The following is a 24,257-nucleotide window of genomic DNA, read 5'->3' as shown; positions in this document are numbered from 1 at the left end:
GGGTCTTCTACTCTAACCACCTGCGGGAATATACCCAGCGGTGCCCATGACAGTCTACCATGGGATGCAGGGGACTGAGTAGGCACTAGTTTAGTCGTCTGTGCCGTGGATCTTTGTTTGCTATCTGGGCAATACATATCGGTTGGCAATCCACCTGAGGTAGTGTAAGTGGTTTTGCATATTTATCTCACTACGTTTATGTACTTACTTATTGTTTTTTTGCACTTTTTGGTATCCCTGATGATCCCGTTAGTATTGGACGGGTGAAACGCGTTGGCTCTTTGTGTATTTGGTGGTGTGTTGATTAATTATTATCACATTTGCATGTTTGTATGTCATGTGTCTTTTCACTTAGAACAGAGAAGGGAACGTCATCGTGGTTGGGGCCACCCTGTTAAGGAGGTGGGACACCCCAAAAGGCAGGGACAGAATCTGACTAACTAGGAGTGGACAGTGTGCACTGTGTCCCTCTGTGTTCCCTACCATCAATATTGTTCCCCCTCATATTGCATAATCAGTTCTAAGGTAGTACTGTAGATCATGTATGTGTTTTTTGTGGCATGTTTTTATCAGTAGTTAATTAAAGGTTATATTTTATTCCTAAGTGTTTTGCCCTCTAGTTGGAATTATTTATGTGAATTTATTAGCAGCACTGGAAGCATTGTATCATTCTTGAGGATTTGACCCCCTCTGATATAGATCAAGGTCACTGTGGAAATTCTTATACATGGGACATAGGACACAAAGTTTCTTGGACCCAGTAGGGTGGAAAACAGACATTTGACAGTGGAACCAGCAGCAGTAATAGCACTGTATTGGACCCTGTGTGGTGGAGAACAGACAATTGACGGAGGAGGAGGAGGCAGCACTTGATTGCACCCAGCCCAGTATGATTGAGAACAGACTATTTAAGGAGGAGGAGGAGGCAGTATCTGATTGCACCCAGGCCAGTATGATTGAGAACAGACTATTCATGGAGGAGGAGGAGGATGTTCAGCCTTGAAGTGGTGGCCTGGGAATCCTCGCTGATTATCTTGTTCAGCGCACTTTCCAGAACACGGATGAGTGGGATGATGTCGTTGATGCCTGCTCACAGAGTCGCGTCTCTAAAAGGGATTAACAATTGGCAGGACATGTTCGAAGAAACCTGTGCATTATGAGGTTTATCACATGTGCCATACAAAGTATATGACGCAGCCCTTCCCGCTGCACTGCAGAGAAAAGGTTCCTCCCTTTGTGGGCTACAACACTTCCCGCCGTTACTTGATCTTGGGTCAGCCATTCATATATCTCCTCCCTCATGGTCCGGAGGAGCTCCTGCCCACTGTGGCTCCGTTCACCCAGGCTCACAAAATGGAGGACAGCCTGAGAGCGCTGGGCCTGACATTGTTGGTAAGACACCGGCAGGTTGGACTGCAGTCAAGGCGGTGGATGGTTGCAAGCTGGTGGAGGCGGAACTTTTGCAGAACTGGCCCCCTAAAGCACCGGGAAGGTGACAGTGGCAAGAATGGACTAACTTTCTTGTGGTCTTCTGGGGGAATGTTGACCCAATGGGCACTAACAGACATATACTGCCCTTGCCCATAATTAAAGGACCAGACATCAGCACTGGGGTGCACGGTCTTGGACACCAAGAATCCCAATGAGTCGCCAACATTTTTCTACACAACTGTGCAGTGATGGGACAGCCGATGGGACAGCTGACAGGACTTTTTTTTTTCTCGGACAGTTATGGGGCTTTTTTTGGACTTTTTTTTTAACTTTTTGTTGTTGCGGCTAAACGGGTTCTCCTATTTTTTGAACCTTATTGTAAAGATATGAACTGATTTTCCCTTAATAAATTCGATAAGCTTGAATACTGAAGTTGCTTTCATGTGTCTCGGTTAATACTCACAGACAGCTGTCACATTACATTTTTGATTAGGCAGCACCCAGTAGGAGACTAATTTAAGGTCTCACCCTAACAGGGGTGATGTCACACATCTTGATATTCACAGAAAACCAGGATACAAGGGATTATATGAGTAATAATCCCTTGTATCCTGGTCTATTCTGTGAAAAAAGTACAATTTTGCCGTTATTTTTACCAGATTTGTAACGAACTTTCTCAAAGTTCGGTTCGGTGCCAAACCGAACTTTTTGCAAAGTTCGTAACGAATCTGGTTCATTACGGTTCGGTTCGCTCATCCCTACTCACAACCCCACTTGTCTTAGGGAAACAGCAAATTTGATACCTTTACGTTTGTTCCAGTGTATATACTCCAGGACGCCACCACCCCGAAGCGCGTTTCGTTGCCTTTGTCCGGAGAACGAGTCTGATTGTTCTGCATTTAAATACCGATGGCTGAACAAGTTGGATGCAGACCTAGCGAGTTTTGGAAAACATTCATACAGCCATAGGCCGTAGGACGGCATCCAACTTCTCCAGCAACCAGTATTCAAATGCTGAATGATTATACTTAAGCATGCTCGAGTTGGGCAAATACAGATAGTAGGAATATGTATGACCTTCAATATACCGGCAATAATATTTATATACCTTTATGACCTTTAATCTGACAATCCACAAGGTCATTTTTTTTTTATGAAAATGGGTAAAAATGCCCCCAGATCTGATTTACAGATTGAATGAATATTGCTAGTTTACGTTTTGCTCTAAATAATTTATCTACAGACAAAGTTGGAAAAGGGTAAATCTGTCACAGTCTATTTTACATTCCTATCAGTCCCAGAAGACTTGTGCTCATTTTTTGTATATCCCATGCCTATAACATATGTGCAGCGGGTGTCCCAAGTCTGAACTCATTAATACAGGGCATATCTTCCAGAGCAGCACTCCAAGGTGTTCATGGACTAATACCTCACCTTTGCATTGACCTATATTTTCCATAAGGAAGCTCATTAACATAAAAAAATATAAATATTAAAACTCATCTTACTGTTGATATATTCAGACTAGGTATAAACCTGTTCATGAGAGAAAAACTGAACATAATTGCAGATGAGTTTTTTTTTTCCACAGAAACACAGAAACTGTACAAATCTTTCCATTATGTTCTCTGTCAGTTCAGTTTGGCTATAAATACAGACTAAAATCTCTCCTCCTCCAAATGTCAAGGAAGACATTAGGGGGCATTTATTAAGTCCGGCGTTTTTTTACGCCAGACTTAAAAATGCCCCCGCAGCTCCGGCGCTACAGAGATTTATGTAGAGGCGGCCTGCCTCTACATAAATCCCGTGCGCGCCGGTGCGCACCGCCGAAAACCTACGCCAGCTGAGGACTGGAGTAGGTTTTCAGCGTATATTTGGGCAGAACGGATGGTAAATCGCGCGGACTCTGAGTCCGCGCCCTCCGTTCCGCCCACTACACGCCCCCTTTCCGCCCCCCTGGCGTACTCGGCGGAAAGTGCCGATTTGCGAATATTTTATTCGCAGATCGTCCATTTGCATATACAAAAATACGCAAATCGTCATTTTCCGCCGAAAATCATCCGTTCGCAGGATGATACATGTGGCCCATTCTGTCCAGTTAGAGGGAGAGGGTTCTTTCTGGTTCATTGGAAGGGTTTCGTTCCTGGGAGGCAGAATCCAGCATTCTGAATCGGGAGCTCATTAAGAGGTTCTTACAGGCAGGAAGGAGGGGGAGGCGGGACTTCCTGTGTTTAGACTCTTTGGGTATGTTCACACGAAGCAAAAACGGCAGAAATCTGCGGGGGAGGAATCCCGCCTGGCTAAGTGTCACAAAGTGTCTCTATGGGAGGGCTCGCACGCCTTTGTTCCTGCCGAGAGAGACACTATGTGACACTGAGGCAGGTGGGATTCTGTGGCAAAAAGGTTCACAGTGGAATTCCACTGCTTTTGCTCTGTGTCAACATACCCTTTGAAAAAGAAAAAAAAAAAGACTAAACACAGGAAGTCCCAGGCACCTGCGCACAGAGAAGGCATTAATCATGTGATTCATGGACAAATTAAACTGTGACACTCTATACTGGCCAGAACTTCTTGTGTTTAGCACAAGACTAAAAAGCTGCGTTCAGAAGACTAGACCTGGATTTCTGGTAAGTATAGCTTTGTTTTACAGCATTATAGCTAGAAAAAAAAAAGAATGTAAATTGCAAACTTGCTTAAAGGACAACTCCGGCGGGACCCCCCCCCCAAAAAAAAAAACACAGACACACACAGACACCATACTCACCATCCCTCCGATGACGATCGCCACTCCATTCGCCCGCCGTACGCCTCACCATCACCTGCGTCCGCCGTCCAGCGATGTCTCTTGCTTCCGGGTCCATGGGAGAGAAAAGACTGCCAGTGCGCTTGCACACCTGCAGCCTTTTCATTGGCTGGAGCGCCTCACATGGCTTCCAGCAAGCTCAGCCAATCAGGGCTGAGCAAGTTGGAAGCCATGTGATGCGCTCCAGCCAATGAAAAGGTTGTTGTTGCGCATGTGCACCAGCAGCCTTTTCTCTCCCATTCACTTTCAATGAAGACGGCAAGGAGGAAGAAGACCCGGACCGCCCCCCCCCCCCCCGACTCTGACGTCGTCGACACCAGATGCCGCCCGGGAGAAGAGGACCGTGACGATCGTAATAGTTAATGTATACATTCTTTAACTTCCGGGGGGGGGGGGGGGGGGTCGGCGGTCCGAAAGTGGGGGAAGGGGGCCAGACCGGTTATTTAACCACATTACAAAGTTATATAGCTTTGTAATGTGTGTTAAATAAGCCAAAAAATTTTTTTGTGGGAGTTGTCCTTTAAAGGGATTATCCAGCACTACAAATACACGCCCACTTTCTTCCAGAGACAGCCCCACTCTTGTCTCCAGCTTGGGCATGGTTTTGCTGCTCAGTTTCATTGAAGTGAATGGAGCTTAATTGCAAACCGCACCTGAACTGGAGACAAGGAACAAGAGACAAGATATCATATCTACTGTTGATTTACATTTTGTAAGTTGTAACTACAGGAACACTTTAAACCTTAAATTCTTAAGCCATGGCAAATAATATAATTAGCTAATATATTTGGAATAATGCTTGTCTGCCTGTGGGGGCCATAAAAATCCAGTCCATAACCTTTCATAAAGCAAAGTGTACAGCTGAATCCTTCTATAATCAATGATTATTTGCTCTGACCCTTCAGTGCATCCTTGTGCCAATACTGATTTATTAAAGCGACTCAAACCGCTTGTACATTTGGTTAGCTTCTTTTAATCCAAGATCTGTCCTGGGATCCGTTCGGCAGGTGATGCAGTTAATGTCCTAAAAAACAACTTTTAAACTTGCAGCCCTGTGTCAAACTGGCATGGCCTAGAGTACCCATGCCCTAGGATTGCGACACCCCTCCGTCCTTCCTCCCCGCCCTCCTCATTATTAGGGATGCCACTGGAACATTTTCTTCTGTTCATCACCTGTGTGAACTCTGCAAATGAGCTGGATCGTTAAGGCACCTGTGCAGTGTTCTGACAGGTGATGAATAGGAAATATGGTAAAGAGGGTGGGGAGGAAGAACTGAGGGGCATCGCAATGCTAGGGCATGGATACTCTAGGCCACGCCAATTTGACACAGGGCTGCAAGCTTAAAAGTTGTTATTTTAGGACAATAACTACATCACCTGCTGAACGGACCCCAGGACAGATCTTGGATTAAAAGCAGCTAACCAAAGGTACAAGTGGTTTGGGGGTGGGGGGTTGGGGGTTTGGTGTCAGATTGTGAGTACAGAATCGCTTTAAGCATTGATGGAAACAATTGAAGGACTTGTTATTCACAAGCTAATGTTATGGATAGTAGAAAAGTGGCAAAATAGATAGAAGAATAAACATATAAAATTAGACATACACAGGATAAGAACAAGCAATAAAAACACAGCCAAAAAATATAAATAGTAATGACTTTAAATAGATGAGCCCATAGAGAAAAGCATCTAACCTAGGTCTTTGTGGAACCGTTCTCAGCTAATGTGATTTGCATTTGCACACAAATTTATTAACTGTAGTCTAATGACCTGCTTTCCTTGGGTTATTTCAGAATGCATTTCCCTTAATGAATGGGGAGTTAACCCAAGAGACGATAAAGCTTTATTAAAGTAGTGTTTTCACAATGTAAGGCTTTTCACTGAATCAGCTTCTAACTCTTGCTTTATTCCTGTTGCAAATAAAGCAAAAAAATGTGGTATATTTTACATTTATCTACTGGGGTTCTTAAAGGAGTATTGCCTTTTGGAATAGTTCTGCCCTATCCACAGTATCTATAGTGTATGCGTGAGTAAGGAGGTGGACCTGGTAAGGTAGTATCAAGACTAGGCCATGCCGTTAAAGATCTGCCTTCAGCATTGTAAAGTTCTATGGATCTGTCTGGGCTAATGATGGAAAAAAAAATGTCTATATGTGGATATTGGCTATGCCATGGTCTATACATGTAAAGAACTGTGCACCCTCCCACTATTTAATTGTTTGTACACTGCCCATGCTTAAATATGTTAGATTAACCCCCTAAAAGCTAATGTACCACTAGGTACATTACTTAGTGTTTTATACATGAACAGACTGGCGCAGGGATGCCGGTGCCGTTGCCCTTTTGTGAACCGGCACCCATCTCCCGCGCACGATGCTGGTCTATTCCTAAGAACCAGCCCGACATGAAGCACTGGAGGCTGGTCCCCCAGTGTGATGATCTCCCCTCCGACACGCGGCTCCATTGATTCTAATGGAGCCGCTTTAAAGAGGTGAGCAGGTGCTGTCATACTGGTGTCGGTTGGCCTGCCCCCAGTGCCTCATACTAGGCACTCCATTCTCACGGCGGATTTTCTTTCCACTGCAAGAATGGAGTCCATAGCCTTGGAACTGTCACTTAGTGGGAATCGGAGCTGATGCCAGAGGACTTCAGCACCACCACTTCAGTAGTCCCTGCAAGTCTCTGTTTACTGTGCTGGAGTGATGACACCACATTGTTACGGACAAGACCCCTGCAAGCACATTACCAGGTGACTTAAAGTGGTTGTCCAATCTTAGAACAATATGGCCAATTTCTTCCAGAAACACAATCTCTCCTGTGTTCAGTTTATGTGTGCTTTTGCAGCTCGGCAAAATTAAAGTGCATGGAGCTTAATTGCAATACCTAGGGACAGGGGTGGTGCTGTTTTTGCAAGAAAGTGATATGTTTATTTAGCCATGGATAACGCTAAAGTATTAGCTTTTTCTTAGGTTATTATGCACTTAACAGACAGTTTATTTTTTAACTGGTTGGCCACACAGGACAAGTATGCTCCTCCTGGTGCCCTCAACATTGTGTAGAGTGGGCTCAGGACGTGAGTCTGCTCTATACATGGCTGCTGCTAATAGCTGTCACGGAGCAACCCTTTGTGCTGGCTATTTAACCATTTAGATGTCACTGTCAAAACTGAAAGCGGCATTAAAAGAGGCTATCCAGTGCTACAAAAACATGGCCACTTTTGCCCCACTCTTGTCTCCAGATTGGGTGGGATTTTGAAACCCAGTTCTTTTGAAGTAAATGGAGCTTAATTGGAAACCACACCTGAACTGGAGACAAGAGTAGGGGAAAAAGTGGCCATGTTTTTGTAGCACTGAATAACCCCTTTAAATGTAAGGATCAAGGAGCTGATCTGTTCTCAGTGCAGTTTGAGGCATCTATGAGGCCTTCCGGGCTGCCTGACATTGGTGATTGTTATCGGCTGCATTCAGTATTATTTCTATAAAATTGCAAAATGTGGATTACAATTTTATGGTTAATAATGGCCAAATAGTAATATAGTGACCATATAAAAAAAACTAAAATAAAGTCTTAAATAAAATGTTTGTAAACAGCTCTGCACACTATATTCATGGTATGCAATACCCAAATAGGCAGTGCATATAGTGCCAGAATAAACAGAGAAAACAGTGCCAGGATTATTAGTGGTGCCTGTGGTGCCTAGAAACACTGTGCAAGTGCCAGATTGAAATGTGGGCAAAGACACAATATACACAATGTGTAGATCAACAAATAAATGCTTTCCAAGCCTCACCCTACTGTGCTTACAAGAATCTGGCTTATTGTACCTCCTTATGCTACGTTATCTTAAGGGCTCCCCATTTAGTCCTCTCTACTCAACTATTGCCTTCCTGCTTTCCTCCCAAAAAAAAGCCCATTCCACAGTGTTAAATGTCTTATTTTTAGTTTTATTTATTCAATACAAAGAGAAAAAAAATCTGAAAATTAATGGTTACATCTCCAAGCCAAGAATCCCCCTTCCTTCCATGAGCGGAAAAAGAAGAAATTAAACCACTTGTACAGTCAGATAGCTGCTTTTAATCCAAGATCTGTCCTGGGGTCCGTTCAGCAGGTGATGCAGTTGCTGTCCTAAAAAACAACTTTAAAACTTGCAGTCCTGTGTCAAAATGGCGTGGCCTAGAGTGTCTATGCTCTAGGCTTGCACTGCCTCTCCGTCCCTCCTTCCCGCTCTCTTCATCAAAAGGAATGCCCCTAGGCAGGATTTCTCCTAATCATAACTTGTCTGAACACTGTACATATGCTGTATAATTAAAGCCCATGTGCAGTGTTCAGACAAGTAGGGAATAGGAGAAATCCTGCCTGGGGCATTCCTAATGGTGAAGAGGATGGGGAGGAGGGACGGAGAGGTGGTGCAGGCCTGGGGCACAGGTACTCTAGGCTACGCCAATTTGACACAGGGCTGCAAGTTCATAAGTTGTTTTTTAGGACAATAACTGCATCACCTGCTGAACGGACCCCAGGACACATCTTGGATTAAAAGCAGCTATCCGACGGTACAAGTGATTTGGCAGGGGCAGATTGTGGGTACAGAGTCACTTTAAAAAAGACCAAAGACAAAAAAAATATGGAAAAATTAGATGTATATATAATCTTGCAGCGAATAGAAAACATTGTTTCTAGAGATGAGCACCTGGACCCAAACTTTCGGCATTTGATTAGCAGTGGCTGCTGACCTTGAAAAAAGCCCTAAGGCTATGTGGAAATCATGGATATAGTCATTGGCTGTATCCATGTTTTCCAGACAACCTTAGAGCTTTATCCAAGTTCAGCAGCCCCAGCTAATCAAATGCTGATCGTTCAGGTTCGGATGGACTCGAAACCGAACCCGGTTCGCTCATCTCTAATTGTTTCCTTTCCCAATAAAACTAAAGTATGATTTATAAATAAAACTAAAGTATAATTTTTAATGAAACATAACTTTATTCTCCCGTCATTTCAATTCCAGCAGTGTTAGCAGGTGCTCGGAGCACCAGGGGTGCAGAATTATCAAAGGAGCTTGAAATAAAAATTGTACAAATAATTCTCTGCATCTTAATAAAACGTTTTTCTGGATCAGTTCCACATCACCCAGAATATATAATACCAAGTAAGCAGAGACCATTAAGTAAATCCACATACCAACCTCTAACCATTACATATAAAAATAGGGCATTTCAAGAAGAGGTGAATAAGACCTGTATTAGGTACCAGACATCTAGGCAAACAGAGCAAGACTTGCTTGTATAACGTTTCCCAAATCCCTAAACAAATTAGTCTTCCTCTTATAAACCTGTGTTTTGTGTACTTAGATAGCTTAAACCAAATCTGTCAGCAATTTTGCGGTAGCGAAAGTGCTGATAGTTCTACTGTAAATAGCCCCCGGGAAGGGGAAAGCACTCATACTTTGCATGATGGAGAAAATGGCATCCTCGATAACAGCGGCGGAAGAGTTGGAGAAGCAGCATCTTCCTCTGAGCTCCGTACTCTCTGTACTGGCCGGAATTCCTATGTTAAGTCTCTTTTTTCAACCAGCACAAGTCTAAAAATCTGCCTTCAGGAGACTGGACCTGGATTTCTGGTAAGTACAGCTTTGTATTACAGCATGATAACAACAAAAAAATAATGAATGTATATTGCAAACTTGCTTTATTTCACATCTACTGTTGGTTTGGAAATTTATAACGAAATTGACACTTTAAGTCTTAAAGCACAATACAACATGAAGGGCAGCCTAAATTCTTCCGTACAGGACCAACACACAAGGTAGTGAGTCATTTGATATACAATATAAACAAATAAACCTGATTTCACCAACAGCAACAAAAAAAAAGTTTGTAAAAGATTGTATTTTTAGACAGCATAAAAACGACAGAGTTAGCATAATCTCAGGCGAAACGAACGCTAACGTGGTTTATATTTATTTCCCGTGTTATGTGCCCTTGGGCTATCAAATGTTCACTGAAGTGTTAATATGACAGGAAGAAATAAAAGAACCGTTACACGTCAGAGAGCGGAAAAGGTTAATTGATCCCAAAAGACTTTGTTTCGCCTACTGAAAGAAGATGTTGAATACAGAGGAAAATCACTGTGCACCTGTGTTGTACGAAAGTAGAGAACGGAGACGCCATAAGCCAGCCTTAGAGTGATTATAGAAATCCCCCTCCACATATCAGTCAAGACTGAAAGTGTGAGTACTCATCTTGTCTTACAAGTGGTGAAGTATCATTCAGCAACTAAAAGAACATAACACGCTTGCCTGATCCCTTCCTTCAAGTTTCAAATACCTTTACAAAAACTGAAGCCACTTGGCAGTCATTCAACTCGGAGAGAACACAACATAACTAGGGCATTAGCCTGCTATATAAACAAAGTTCTTGCCCTTATCTCGGGGGATACGTAGCTGGTCTCTCTCAAAATGGATTGTTTCAGCCATTAATATTCTTAGGGGAAACACTAGACACTGTTTATATGTAATAACTTCAATGGGGTTCGTTACTCGAAACGAGCACCCGAGTATCGGGAAATATTCGTCTCGAGTAACAAGCACCTGAGAATGTACTAGTAACAAGTTTTAAGGATTATTTTTGGAAAATTTTTATTGCTAATATAATAATATTATTATATTTTCTGCATACCATGCTGATACATGCTATCACAATTAGAGATGAGCGAACTGGGTTCGGGTTCGAGTCCATCCGAACTCGATCGTTCGGGATTTGATTAGTGATGGCTGCTGAACTTGGATAAAACTCTAAGGTTGTCTGGAAAACATGGATACAGCCAATGACTATATCCATGTTTTCCACATAGCCTTAGGGCTTTATCCAAGTTCAGCAGCCACCGCTAATCAAATGCCGAACGCTCGGGTTCGGATGGACTCCAGCATGCTCCAGGTTCGCTCATCTCTAATCACAATGTATATGATGACAGCTCATTAAGAAACTTTTGGATAAGTCCTGCTTGTCAAGTAGTCATTATAATAGTATTACAGGACAATAGTTATGCACTTGCCTAATATACGCATACAATGAATCTTCAGGAAAAAAGCTGTCGTACAGAATTTCTCTTGCTCTTGAGGGTCCGATAATTCAGCGCAGTAAAATGGGTGATCTTTAATTTAATTGGGATATAGGTCATGTTTTATCGTGGAAATGAACAGTTGGCAGTTGCTAAAATTTTAGTGTCCAGCAAGAAGAGTTCCCTGTAAAATTTATATTTTATTCCAGCTTGTAAAACAGCACCAATCCCTATGTACAAAATTTCATCTTACTCATTTCAAATCATATCATAATCATGCCAGGATTAAGGGTTAAAGAAGAAGTCCAGCTATTTTTAAAATTTGTCAATTGGCAGGGGCGGTGGGGGGCACATAATAATTACAATCACCACTTACCTCTCCCCGTGCCCCCAAAGCACCACGTCACAGGTAGAGATGATCGAACATCTGGAATTTCCAGGTTTGTTCGAACTCGAACCTTCGTCATTTGATTCCCGATGCCTTCCCGTTCAGTGGGGAAGGTGGAGACAGCCCGAGTACTGCCTGGAAAACAGGGATACAGCCTAGGTATTAGGCTGTATCCCTGTTTTCCAGGTGGTACTCGGGCATTCTCCACCTTCCCCCACGGAACGGGAAGGCATCGGGAATCAAATGACGAAGGTTCGAGAAGGTTTGAGTTCAAACGAACCTGAAAATTCCCGATGTTAGATCTTCTCTAGTCACAGGTTCCAGGAACCCAGACGGAAGGCATTTCCCCTGAGCTCTGATGTTATCTCAACTCAGGGGGGAAATACCCGACCTGGCTGATGGATTGCCTGCTGAGTCAATCAGTGACTGCAGCAGTGCCACTGCCCCAGCCATTGATTGGCTGAGCGGGCAGTCCACCAGGTCGTGACATTTCAGGCAAAGGAAATCCAGGATCGGCAAGCCAGGGCTGTGGAGGCACGGGAAGAGGTAAGTAGTGCTTGTTTATTATGTTACCCCCTGCTCCTGCCGGCTGACAAATTAAAAAAAATTCTTAAAAGTGTAACTTTCATAATAAATAACTTTTGACATGTCCAGCTCGGAGTGCTCAGATCTGTACCGATCAGGAAATAGGGCAGGGAGAAGACGCACTGTAGCAATCTCCGCTCTGAGTTTTTTTTTTTTTTTTTTTAAAGTCGGACTTATTATGGGCTCCTATGAAGCCTGACTTTTTTTTTTTTAAGAGTGGGGAGAGGACCTGCTGCAGTTGCGGTCCTCTCCCTGCTCTATCTCCCGATCAGTACGAATCTGAGCACTCAGACCCGGATTGATCAAAACTTTTTACATGTCTCTGTGACACATATGAATTGCTGCTGTTTTACAAGCTAGAATAAAGGGGGGTATTTTTATAGGGAACACTGAAATATTTGCTTCATACATGGACTGCTTTGCATGCATAGGTGTTGCCCAGTTTGCGAATGGTGCTGAGTTGTTTGAGTTACTTTAGTTGAAGGCTGCTATGCCAGGCAATGAGACCCTACCCCACACAATCCATTTTACATTGAATTTCCACTGGACAACACTTGAGATGATAACATAAAACACTGTCAAAGGTTTTTGGGACTTTGATATTGATGGACTATTTGTAGGATAGGCCATTAACTGATTAAAAAGGCCACAGTGTTCCATGCTGAAACGACATCCCATTCACTGTGTACCTGGCACAGTTATATACTTTCCCTAATGACTGTTACTGTGATTGCTCGCAAGTTACATTCAAGATTATGAACCATGGCTCTTTCAGTAAGGTCAAGTAGCCTATGTACATTTAACCCTTTAAGGACAATGAAATGTTTAAATTTTAAGTTTTCAATTCTTTTATTTTTTCATCTACATAGCCATCAGGAGGTTTGTTTTTTGTGGGGCAATTCTAATTTGCAATGACATTATATATATATATATATATATATATATATATATATACATATATATATATATTGTATAAAATATGTTGTGAATTAGAAAAAAAATTATTGGTAAGGTGATGCTGAAAGAAAAATGCCAGTTTTTGTTCTTTTTACAGTTTTTAATATGCGGTCAAACTTACATGTTATCTTGATTCTTAAGGTCAGTAAGATTACAATGATACCGAATATGTGTAGTTTCTTTTTTTATTTTCATTTTTTACTTTAATGATGTACTAGTTTTCAAAAATTACAACTTCAGATGGGACTTTTTATTCTGAGATTTTTTTTTGGCATTTGGTGTTTTTTTCCCCTTTTGTATACACAGTTCACCGTACGGGATCAAGAACATTATGGGGGAGATTTATGAAAGGGTGTAAATATACACCCAGTGGCGTAGCCACCGTGGTCGCGGGGGTCGCCGCCGCGACCGGGCCCGCCACAAGGGGGGCCCGCGGGGCCCCCCGATCAATCACTCTTGTGACCGCAAGCATTGTTTTGCTTGCGGTCACAAGAGTCGGGCTCCGTCTTCCCCCGGCTGCTGCGCGGCTGCCGGGGGTGTCGCGTCTTACCCCCGGCAGCGCGCGCATCCCAGAACTCCCTGCGCGCCTTGGGCCCTGACTTCCGGTTCCGGCGCGCAGGGAGTTCTGGGATGCGCGCGCTGCCGGGGATAAGACGCGACACCCCCGGCAGCCGCGCAGCAGTCGGGGACAGACCAGGAGGAGTGAGAATCAACGTGGGAGCGCGTTGTCAGGTGAGTTAAGTTTTGTTTTTTTTATCAGCCTGTACGGGTGGGGGGAAAGGAGGGGGGCATCTATGAGGGTGGGGGGAAAGAGGGGGCCATCTATGAGGGTGGGGGGAAAGGAGGGGGCCATCTATGAGGGTGGGGGGAAAGGAGGGGGCCATCTATGAGGGTGGGGGGAAAGAGGGGGCCATCTATGAGGGTGGGGGGAAAGAGGGGGCCATCTATGAGGGTGGGGGGAAAGGAGGGGGCCATCTATGAGGGTGGGGGGAAAGAGGGGGCCATCTATGAGGGTGGGGGGAAAGAGGGGGCCATCTATGAGGGTGGGGGGAAAGAGGGGGCCATCTATGAGGGTGGGGGGAAAGGAGGGGGGCATCTATGAGGGTGGGGGGGAAGGAGGGGGGCATCTATGAGGGTGGGGGGGAAGGAGGGGGGCATCTATGAGGGTGGGGGGAAAGGAGGGGGCCATCTATGAGGGTGGGGGGAAAGAGGGGGCCATCTATGAGGGTGGGGGGAAAGAGGGGGCCATCTATGAGGGTGGGGGGGAAGGAGGGGGGCATCTATGAGGGTGGGGGGGAAGGAGGGGGGCATCTATGAGGGTGGGGGAGAAGGAGGGGGGCATCTATGAGGGTGGGGGGAAGAGGGGGCCATTTATGAGGGTGGGGGGAAAGAGGGGGGCCATCTATGAGGGTGGGGGGAAGGAGGGGGCCATCTATGAGGGTGGGGGGAAGGAGGGGGCCATCTATGAGGGTGGGGGGAAGGAGGGGCCATCTATGAGGGTGGGGGGAAAGAGGGGCCATCTATGAGGGTGGGGGGAAAGAGGGGGGCATCTATGAGGGTGGGGGGGGGAAGGGGACCATCTATAAGGGAGGGAGGAAGGGGACCATCTATAAAGGGGGGGAAAGGGACCATCTATAAGGGAGGGGGGGAAGGGGACCATCTATAAGGGAGGGAGGAAGGGGACCATCTATAAAGGGGGGGAAAGGGGACCATCTATAAGGGAGGGGGGGAAGGGGACCATCTATAAGGGAGGGGGGGAAGGGGACCATCTATAAGGGAGGGGGGGGGAAGGGGACCATCTATAAGGGAGGGGGGGGAAGGGGACCATCTATAAGGGAGGGGGGGGGGGAAGGGGACCATCTATAAGGGAGGGGGGGGGGGAAGGGGACCATCTATAAGGGAGGGGGGGGGGGAAGGGGACCATCAATAAGGGAGGGTGGGGGGAGAGGGGGCCATCTATAAGGGAGGGTGGGGGGAGAGGGGACCATCCATAAGGGAGGGTGAGGAGAGAGGGGGCCATCTATAAGGGAGGGGGTATAGGGGGCCATCTATAAGGGAGGGGGTAGAGGGGGCCATCTATAAGGGAGGGGGGCAACATAGGGGGAGAGGGAATACACAGAGGGGGGCATATATTATTAGGAGGTCACATAGAGTCAGGGCTACCCACTAAATGAGGGTGTAAAGGGGACAGTACAGATGTGCAGTGTGTAGAGAGATGGAGATGGTGTCAGAGTGTGGAGCCTAATAATGTCTGTCTGGCAGATTCTGTGGATTCGTGGCTCGGAGAAGTTCTCATAACGGCCCAGGACGGATGGAGAAGATGATGAAAAGGAAAGAACTCCGATCAGAAAAGACGTCTCCTGTGAGTCACCTGATATAACTGCACTGTAATGTATATGGTGTATAGAGCCTGTGTAGAGCTGGGGCCACATCTATATGACTGGATGAGGTGATTTAGTATACTGGATTTGGTCAGTAACAATATGGTGGTGATGGTAGTGGTTGTGGTGTGGCGGTAATGTTTCCTCCCTATATACTGGTATTACTGGTAATATTGGTCTCAGTATACAGGATTTGGTCGGTAACAGTATAGGTAATATCTGTCTTGGTGTGTGTGTGTGTGTGTGTGTGTGTGTGTGTGTGTGTATATATATATATATATATATATATATATATATACATACAGTGGTACCTTGGTTTAAGAGTAACTTCGTTTAAGAGCGTTTTGGTTTAAGAGCTCACAGTTTTTCAAAATTGTGACTTGGTTTAAGAACATTGCTTTGGTTTAAGAACTTCCTGTATCGGGTGGGAGCGCGAGTGGAGAAGGGGCATGGCCTGCATAGCGGGGTCTACAGCACTGTACTCTAAACACCTTCCAAATCATAGCAGATCCCCTTCAGGCTGGGGCTTACATCAGGGGACAGGACTGTGGGGGGGGTAATCTCTCCATAGCTGTAACCCCTCTCTCCCCGGACAGAGATGCTGCATGTATGTGCCCACATCTGTCCTGCTCATTCCTTCCTGCTCCCTGCAGTCTCTGTCAGCCCTTGTGTTTCCCATCCTCTCCATTACTGTACAGTACAGAATAATAAATATATTTGGGGTGCGGAACCAATTGTCTGCATTTACATGATTTCTTATAGGAAAATTTGCTTTGGTTTAAGAGTGGATTTGGATTACAAGCACGGTCCTGGAACGAATTATGCTCATAATCCAAGGCACCACCACTTGGTCGTGAAAGGAGGGGGGGGGGGCCCAAGTTGGCCTCTCGCACCAGGGCCCAGGAGACATTAGCTACGCCCCTGTATACACCTGGTGTAAACTGCCCACAGCAACCAATCACAGCTCCTCTTATATATTACCAGCACTGAAAGCTGAGCTGTGACTGGTTGCTTTTGGGCAGTTTACACCAGGTGTATATTTACACCCTTTCATAAATCTCCCCCTATATTTATAATATATATATATATATATATACAGTGGTGCCTTGGATTACGAGCATAATTGGTTCTGGGACCGTGCTTGTAATCCAAATCCACTCTTAACCCAAAGCAAATTTTCCCATAAGAAATCATAGAAATGCAGACAATTGGTTCCACACCCCAAAATAATGATTTTTTATTCTGGATAACATGTAAAACAGTTGAAACAAACATTCAGAAACAGCAGAATCTGTGATATTATAAGTTACTGTACAGTAATGGAGAGGATGGGAAACACAAGGGTGGACAGAGACTGCAGGGAGTATGAAGGAATGAGCAGGGTATATGTGGGCACATACATGCAGCACTCTCTGTCCGGGGAGAGAGGGGTTACAGCTATGAAGAGATTACCTCCACAGTCCTGTCCCCTGATGCAAGCCCCAGCCTGAAGTGGATCTGCTATGATTTGGAAGGTGAGGAAGACTTCCTGGGTCAGAGTACAGGGCTGTAGACCCTGCTATGCAGACCATGCCCCTCCCCCACTCCCCCTCCCACCCAGTACAGGGAGCTCTTAAACCAAAGCAATGCTCTTAAACCAAGTCACAATTTTGAAAAACTGTGAGCTCTTAAACCAAGTTACTCTTAAACCAAGCTACCACTGTGTATATATATATATATATATATATATATATATATATATATATATATAAAATTTCTTTTTACTTTTTTTTAATTTTATTAGAAAAAGGGTATAAGGGGGGTGACTTACGTTTTTATTAGGGAGAATTTTTTATTTATAATAATTTTTTTTTTAACACTTTTTATTCCCTTTAGTCCCCACTGAGACTTTTGAGCATCTGTTTAATGGCTCATAGGGAGCACTGTATACTTTACTACTCAGCGGCCATGAAGCCATAGAACAGCAGTGCTCTGAAGCAATCTATGGTCCCATAAAGGATGGAGCATAGGCCATGGAGGCTGTGAAGGTGTCCTGAGGCCTTCATTCATTGCCAATTGATTGTGTACTTGGTATCAGTGGGAGATGGGGGATAACAAGCTTATATGGGAATACCCCCTTACATATACAGATGTATGTATTTTTTTTAATGCTATAGTTTTCCCTAGAGAAATTAAGGAGAAAAATTAACCAAAACCGCAACAAAAATTATTACCAACAAAACACAGTTTTGAAAAAGTAAACATTGGAGGAGATTTATCAAACATGGTGTAAAGTGAAACTCATCAACAAAAGTGATCTTATTTTTCTTCATAGAGTAAGAGCCCTATTACACCAACAGATTATCTGACAGATTTTTTTTGAGCCAAACCCAGAAATGGACAATAAACAGAGAACAGATAAAGGAAAGACTGAGATTTCTCCTCTTTTCAAATCCACTCCTGGTTTTGGCTTACAAAAATCTGTTGATGTGATAGGACCCTAAGATGAAACATACTTTGCCTTTTTGCACATTAAATTATTTGAAACTGAATTTATCAGTGCTTTATTTTTAACAGGTTTTTACCTGCAATTCCTAAAAAACTCAAATACCAAATTATATTGAGGCTCATCTATAGTGGAAATACTATGAAGTATTTGATACACTGCTCATTTTGCCAAGTTTTCCTACCTAGAAAGAATGGTGAGATTAGGGATTTAGGAACACTTTAACTGTGAGAGACAATATATATATATAAAACTAATTCCAGAAAATCACATTGTATGATTTTTAAATAATTAATTTGCATCTCTCAGTAAGAGCACTGAAGATGGGTCGTGGCTCGGTTTTCCAGCATGACCATGAACTCAAACACACAGCCAGGGCACCTAAGGGGCTCCGTAAGAAGCAAATCTTTGGAGGAAGCTGAAACTTAAAGTGTCACTGTCGCTTAATTTTTTTTTTTTTTGCAGTAATCAATAGTATAGGCAATTTTAAGAAACTTTGTAATTGGGTTTATTAGCCGAAAAATGCATGTCTTCATCGTTTTCTATGGAGAGGGGAGGGGTGGAGGGAGATGAGGCACCAAAAGTGAGCATTGACCTCTGAATACCGGCTTTCATGCAGCTCCCACTGTGTAATCATTTGTTCTCTGCTCTCTGCTGCCGACTAATCTCCCTCCATACTCCTCCCCCTCCCCTCTCCAACAGTGACACTTTACTGTTGCCCAGAGGCAGACCTCAAAACCTAAATGAAAATTAAAAATTTGGTTTTCTGATTTTTTTTTTTTTATAGATTTTGTCCCTCCCAGTTGAAGTGTACCTACAAAAAAAAAATTACACACCTCTCCATACTTTGTAGGTGGGAAAATTTGCAAAAATTGGCAGTGTATCAAATACTTATTTCCCCCAAAGTATCTATTGGGGTTTATCTATTGTTATATTTTTGACATGTTTTGCAATTTTCAAAATATGGTCTTATTTTCACCTCTATAATGAAAGTTTGAACCTCCATGCGTAGCCTTAGTCTAGTTTCTTGTGCATTTGTACTTTCTTGCACCTTTCCCTTGTTTTGTACCTAGTTTGATTTGTGTTTTTTATTGGCTGAAGTGGGTACGGTTTCCATCTGACTTATTATTGGTAACTTCAATACAGACACATAATTCTTCCACAACTGCACTCCAGTGAGGGGAAGGGCAGAGACTCTGCCAGACAATTGATAAATCTGACATTTACTGGAGAATTCTCAGGACAGAGGTGAGACGCAGGTAAGGTAATCACAACCACTGTGGACCTGTGTGTAATATTACAATGGAGCTGGGTTTATCCACTGATGCTTATGGTTTCACATAACTAAAGTCAGTAAGTGATTATTACCATTTAGAGGACAATGAATATATGTAAGGTGTACTTTTGGGAATTTAGCTTCCTTTTTCATCCCTCACTAATACTAATGTTTTTTTTTTCTTTTTAAAGGGGTAGTTCATAAAAAAAGGCTTTCTTTTAAGTCAACTGGTGGCAGAAAGTGGCAGAGATTTGTAATTTACTTCTATTAAAAAATTTCAAGCCTTCCAGTACTTATCAGCTGCTGTATGTCCTGCAGGAAGTGGTATTCTATCCAGTCTGGAGAGCAGAAGAGCTTTTCCATGGGGATTTGCTACTGCTCTGGACAGTTCCTGACATGGACAGAGGTGGCAGCAGAGAGCAAAGTGTCAAACTGGAAAGAATACACCACTTCCTGCTGGATATTCATCAGCTCATAAGTATGGGAAGCCTGGAGTTTTTTTAATAGAAATTTTATTTTAATTTAAAAATCTGGCTCTTTCTCCCACCAGTTGATTTGAAAGAATTTTTTTTTCAGTAAACTATCCCTTTAATGGGAGAATCCTACAAAAATCTGAAGAGTTTTCAACCTTTGCTTTGACACGTGTCTACTATAGAATCATTTGTTACTCCATAGAATTTAGGTTTTCTAGTCCAACCGAATCCTGGAACCACATGGAATCTCTGGACCGACGATACATTATAATATTAGAAACTGTTCTTTATACATATGTTTATGTATTCCTAAGGCTGCATTCACACGTTCAGTGATTTTCCCGGTCCGTGATTGTGGTCCGGCAGCTACCTCCGTGATCTGAGCAAAACAGTCCGTTTTTCATCTGTTTTGCATCCGTGTCCGTTTTTTTCACTGATCTGTTTTACAGCATTTTAAATTACATTGATTACATCACATCCGTGTACATCGGCGAAAAACACGGATCTCATTGATTTCTATGGGGAATCCGTTCCGTGCTTCCGTTCCGAGTAATGACATGTTCTATCTTTAAGCGGAACGGATCACGGATCCGTGAAATCACGGCACGTCTGAATAGCCCAATAGAAAGCAATGGGCTGTAAAATTGTCCGTACACTGATGCGTGAGCACGGACAACTTCCCAGAATGTGTGAATGCAGCCTAAGAAAGAGGTCTTACCCTAATATTTAGCAATTTCTGGTGTAGACACTGAAAAATTTGCCATCGTGGAAAACATTCATTGTCACCTACCAGGACAAAGAGGCAATATGAAGCTTGCTCTTGATGTTCAGGGATGGTGGAAAACACTGACAAAATTAAGCAGCTGAAGACAAGAAGAAAGCTGGAAAAGATAGAAATAAACATTTCTTTAGCTCTTTGTGTAAGAATTCATTTTAGATTAAGTAACACAAATGTAAATGATTGTATATTAGCACACAGTGTACTCATTCAGTAATACAAATGCACAGGGGTGTCACTAGATTTCACCAGGTTCCAAGTCATCCCACCTTTTTCGACAGTAGACTGAATTAGAAATGCAGCATAACTAGTTTTACTTGAGAAAGAAATGATGGACAGCTAAACAATATTTCAGATGTTTTGTATGAAAAAAAAACAAAGTGGAGCTAGTCAGTAGAAACAGGAAACTACTGCAGTGTTGGCCACCAAAAATTAGCAATATTTCCCTAGCCACTAAGTCTGAAATAATAATTTTAAGGGAATCTGTCACTAGGTTTATGCTGTCTTAAATGAGAGCAACATAAATTAGTGACAGAAATTCTGAACAGATCGGTGTATTACTTACATAATTCTGTTTGGCCGTTCTCCTAATATGCAGGAGAATATGATTCTTGCCACACACCCCCTGACCTCTATCTGCTAATTGACAGCTGACTGCCTATACACAGCATGGATAGATAAGTGCCAGTCAGAAGCTGGTGGGTGGAGTTTTCTGCTTCCCATGAATATCCAGGACTTCTGAGCTCATGCACATAATGGAGAGGACTACTTATTGTCCATGTTATTTAGGAGGAGATCTCTGAATCAGCTGCACAGAACAATGTAAGTGATACATCATTCTGTTCAGCTTCTCTGTCACTATTGTATGCTACCCTGAAATACCCTGAAAATGCATAGCGCTTTTTGTTATTTTTAACATCTGCAGCTCTGTCTTTAAAAATAAAATAAAATTGAACAATCATATAAAAACATATAAAAAGTGATACATACCACGAAACATCAGAGTAGAAAAATTATTCTATGAAATGGAACAGAAGAACGATGGATTTAATCTATATATCAATTCTTAGTCATAATCTACATCCCACATTGCTACATCCAAAACGTGCCGATAGTTCTTTTTTTTCTTTTCGTGGAAAGATTTTTCTACTGATGTTCCATGGTGTATACCACTTATTATACTCTTACAATAAATATGAAGATTTTATGACTGAAAGTGCTGTATTACCATGCTACGCTCTTCTATCCAGTACAAAACCCTGACAGACCTTAAAGGGGTTGTTCACCAAAAAATGTTTTCTTTCAAATGAACTGGTACCAAAAAGTGCCAGAGATTTGTATTTTACTTCTATTAAAAAAACTCAAGTCTTCCAGTACTTATCAGCTGCCGTATATCCTGCAGGAAGTGGTGTCTATGTCCAGCAGGAAGTGGTGTATTCTCTCCAGTCTGACACAGTGCTCTCTGCTGCCACCTCTGTCCATGTCAGGAACTGCCCAGAGCAGTAGCAAATCCCAATGGAAAACAAGACTGGAAAAAATATCACTTCCTGCAGGACATACAGCAGCTGATAAGTACACAGAGACTTGAGATTTTTGAATAGAAGTAAATTACAAATCTCTGGCACTTTCTAGCACCAGTTGATTTGAAAGAAAAAAAATTGGGTGAACAACCCCTTTAATATAAGTGCATATAGCTGTGAGAAAACAAGGCAGAAAAATATTTTTTTTAAAGGGAATGTGTCATTAGAAAATAACCTACTGTTTCTATCAGGTTTTAACATTAAGCATGTTTGGTAAGAATTTTTGCTGATTTTTTCCCCCCAAAATTTTCCATTTTACTAGCTATGTTATAAAATACACACACCGTGACATTCTTATTTTCACCACTAGGCCTGATAAAAAAAAACAGAGACTTCCTGTTCTGTACAGATCACTTTCAAAAGCGCACTTTCTATAATCACAGACAGTTAAAGGGGACACTAATAGATAACATTCAAATTAATGATGGTCAGCGCTCAGCCTCCCCTTCCTGTAGAATGATCTCTGCACAGGTTACAGAGAATGCCCATAAAATACCACCATTGTGGCGAAAAGGGTCTAGGTCATTCTATTGTACTTATTTCCATGGGGGTTGCCGTAAAGCATATAGGGGGGGGGGGGGGGGATTTATTAAGGGTTTTGTGCCTATTTTTTTGAATTTTATTTTTGAACCAGTATTTGATAGGCAAATATTTTTTTGGATGCAACTTTTTTTTTAATCAGCCTGTTTTGAGTATTCACCAAAAAGTTTGCATAATCTGGGATTAGCGCCCAATTTATCATTTGTGACTTTTTAAAACGTTGCACAAACAGGTGCAGGCCTACGTCTGGTCAGTACCAGGTGAAAATGCTTGCACAATTTTTGTGGCTTTTTCTGCAACTTTTTACCTAGATGCATTCACCATGGCAGTGCTACATGTTAAAGGGGTTATCCAGCGCTACAAAATCATGGCCACTTTCCCCCTACTGTTGTCTCCAGGTTGGGTGGGGTTTTAAAACTCAGTTCCATTGAAGTAAATGGAGCTTAATTGCAAACCACACCTGAACTGGAGACAACAGTAGGGGGAAAAGTGTCCATGTTTATGTAGCGCTGGATAACCCCTTTAATAAATCAGGCACAAGATACTGGAACAAAATACACACCAATCCTCATTAGAAGAGTCACACAAATTAGACTCCTTAGCAAAGAAGCAAAATGAAAAAAAAAAATTGCAGAATAGAAGATAGAAAAAGATTACAACTAGAGATGAGTGAATAGTGAAATATTCGATAATTCGAAATTCGATTACAATAGCTCCCGATATTCACATATTTGAATGAATATCGAATCCCATTATAGTCTATGGGAGAAAAATTTTAGGGACCTGGAAATCAAGATTCGACCACTAGGAGGTCACCAAGTGCCCAATGACAGGGGACAGCAGGGGAAGCATGCCTGGCTGCATCTAACACTAGTCATGAGAGAACATCCCAATTTTCGGTTCGGATCCCAAACATGAACAAAAAAAAAAAATGTTCGTGATTGGTTCGTGTTCGCGTTCACTAAACATTCACAAACAAATTACGAATGTAAAGTAGAAGCATATGTTTCGGTCTAGCAGTAAGCACTTGCGTACATATCAGGTCAGGTGCAGTGTAAAATACGTAATAACGAAAATAAACGATAACTACAAATCAGTAGTAGCAAGATAACAGGTATTATCCTGCAATCACAGTATACAGCCGTATACACTATCAATAGATGTCTGAACACACTGCCTGTCTCACAACAGCTTCTAAATATGTGACTTTTATACTTTTAGCCCTAACAAGGGCTTTTGGGGGTCCCTCCCTACCTAACTTCACCTATAAGCTTTCTCTCCCTGGTATACAGTCTCTCCCTCTCTAGCTCCAACCAGAAAGTGACACGAATCTGAAATCCCCTGTTCGTATACTCAGGAGGTGACGTAGTTTAGCCAGCCAATCACAGTTAGAGTTTTTTTTTTTAAATCCTGCCTATTCCTAGTGCCTGTCCCTGGGGGGAGGGGTGGGAGGGCGAATCGAATTTTTACCGTGTTATCGTTTAAATATTGTAACGCAATCGAATAGTGAGAATATTGTACTATTCGATCG

General features: G+C 42.8%; 1 protein-coding gene across 6 annotated transcripts in view; it reads right to left on the bottom strand.

Moving 5' to 3' along the window:
• Positions 1 to 24,257, bottom strand: part of KCNQ5 (potassium voltage-gated channel subfamily Q member 5) — a 436,454-nt gene that overhangs the window by 125,816 nt on the left and 286,381 nt on the right. For all 6 annotated transcript variants that reach the window (XM_069974630.1, XM_069974632.1, XM_069974631.1 and 3 more), the window contains exon 2: positions 20,619 to 20,709. In XM_069974630.1, coding sequence (XP_069830731.1) covers positions 20,619 to 20,709 — 91 coding nt within the window. The remainder of the gene's footprint in view (positions 1 to 20,618; positions 20,710 to 24,257) is intronic.

This window comes from Dendropsophus ebraccatus, chromosome 6 (assembly GCF_027789765.1).
Source record: "Dendropsophus ebraccatus isolate aDenEbr1 chromosome 6, aDenEbr1.pat, whole genome shotgun sequence".
Lineage (NCBI taxonomy): Eukaryota > Metazoa > Chordata > Amphibia > Anura > Hylidae > Dendropsophus > Dendropsophus ebraccatus.
Note: the sequence above shows the minus strand (reverse complement) of the source record. Positions and strands in the feature narration are given on the sequence as shown.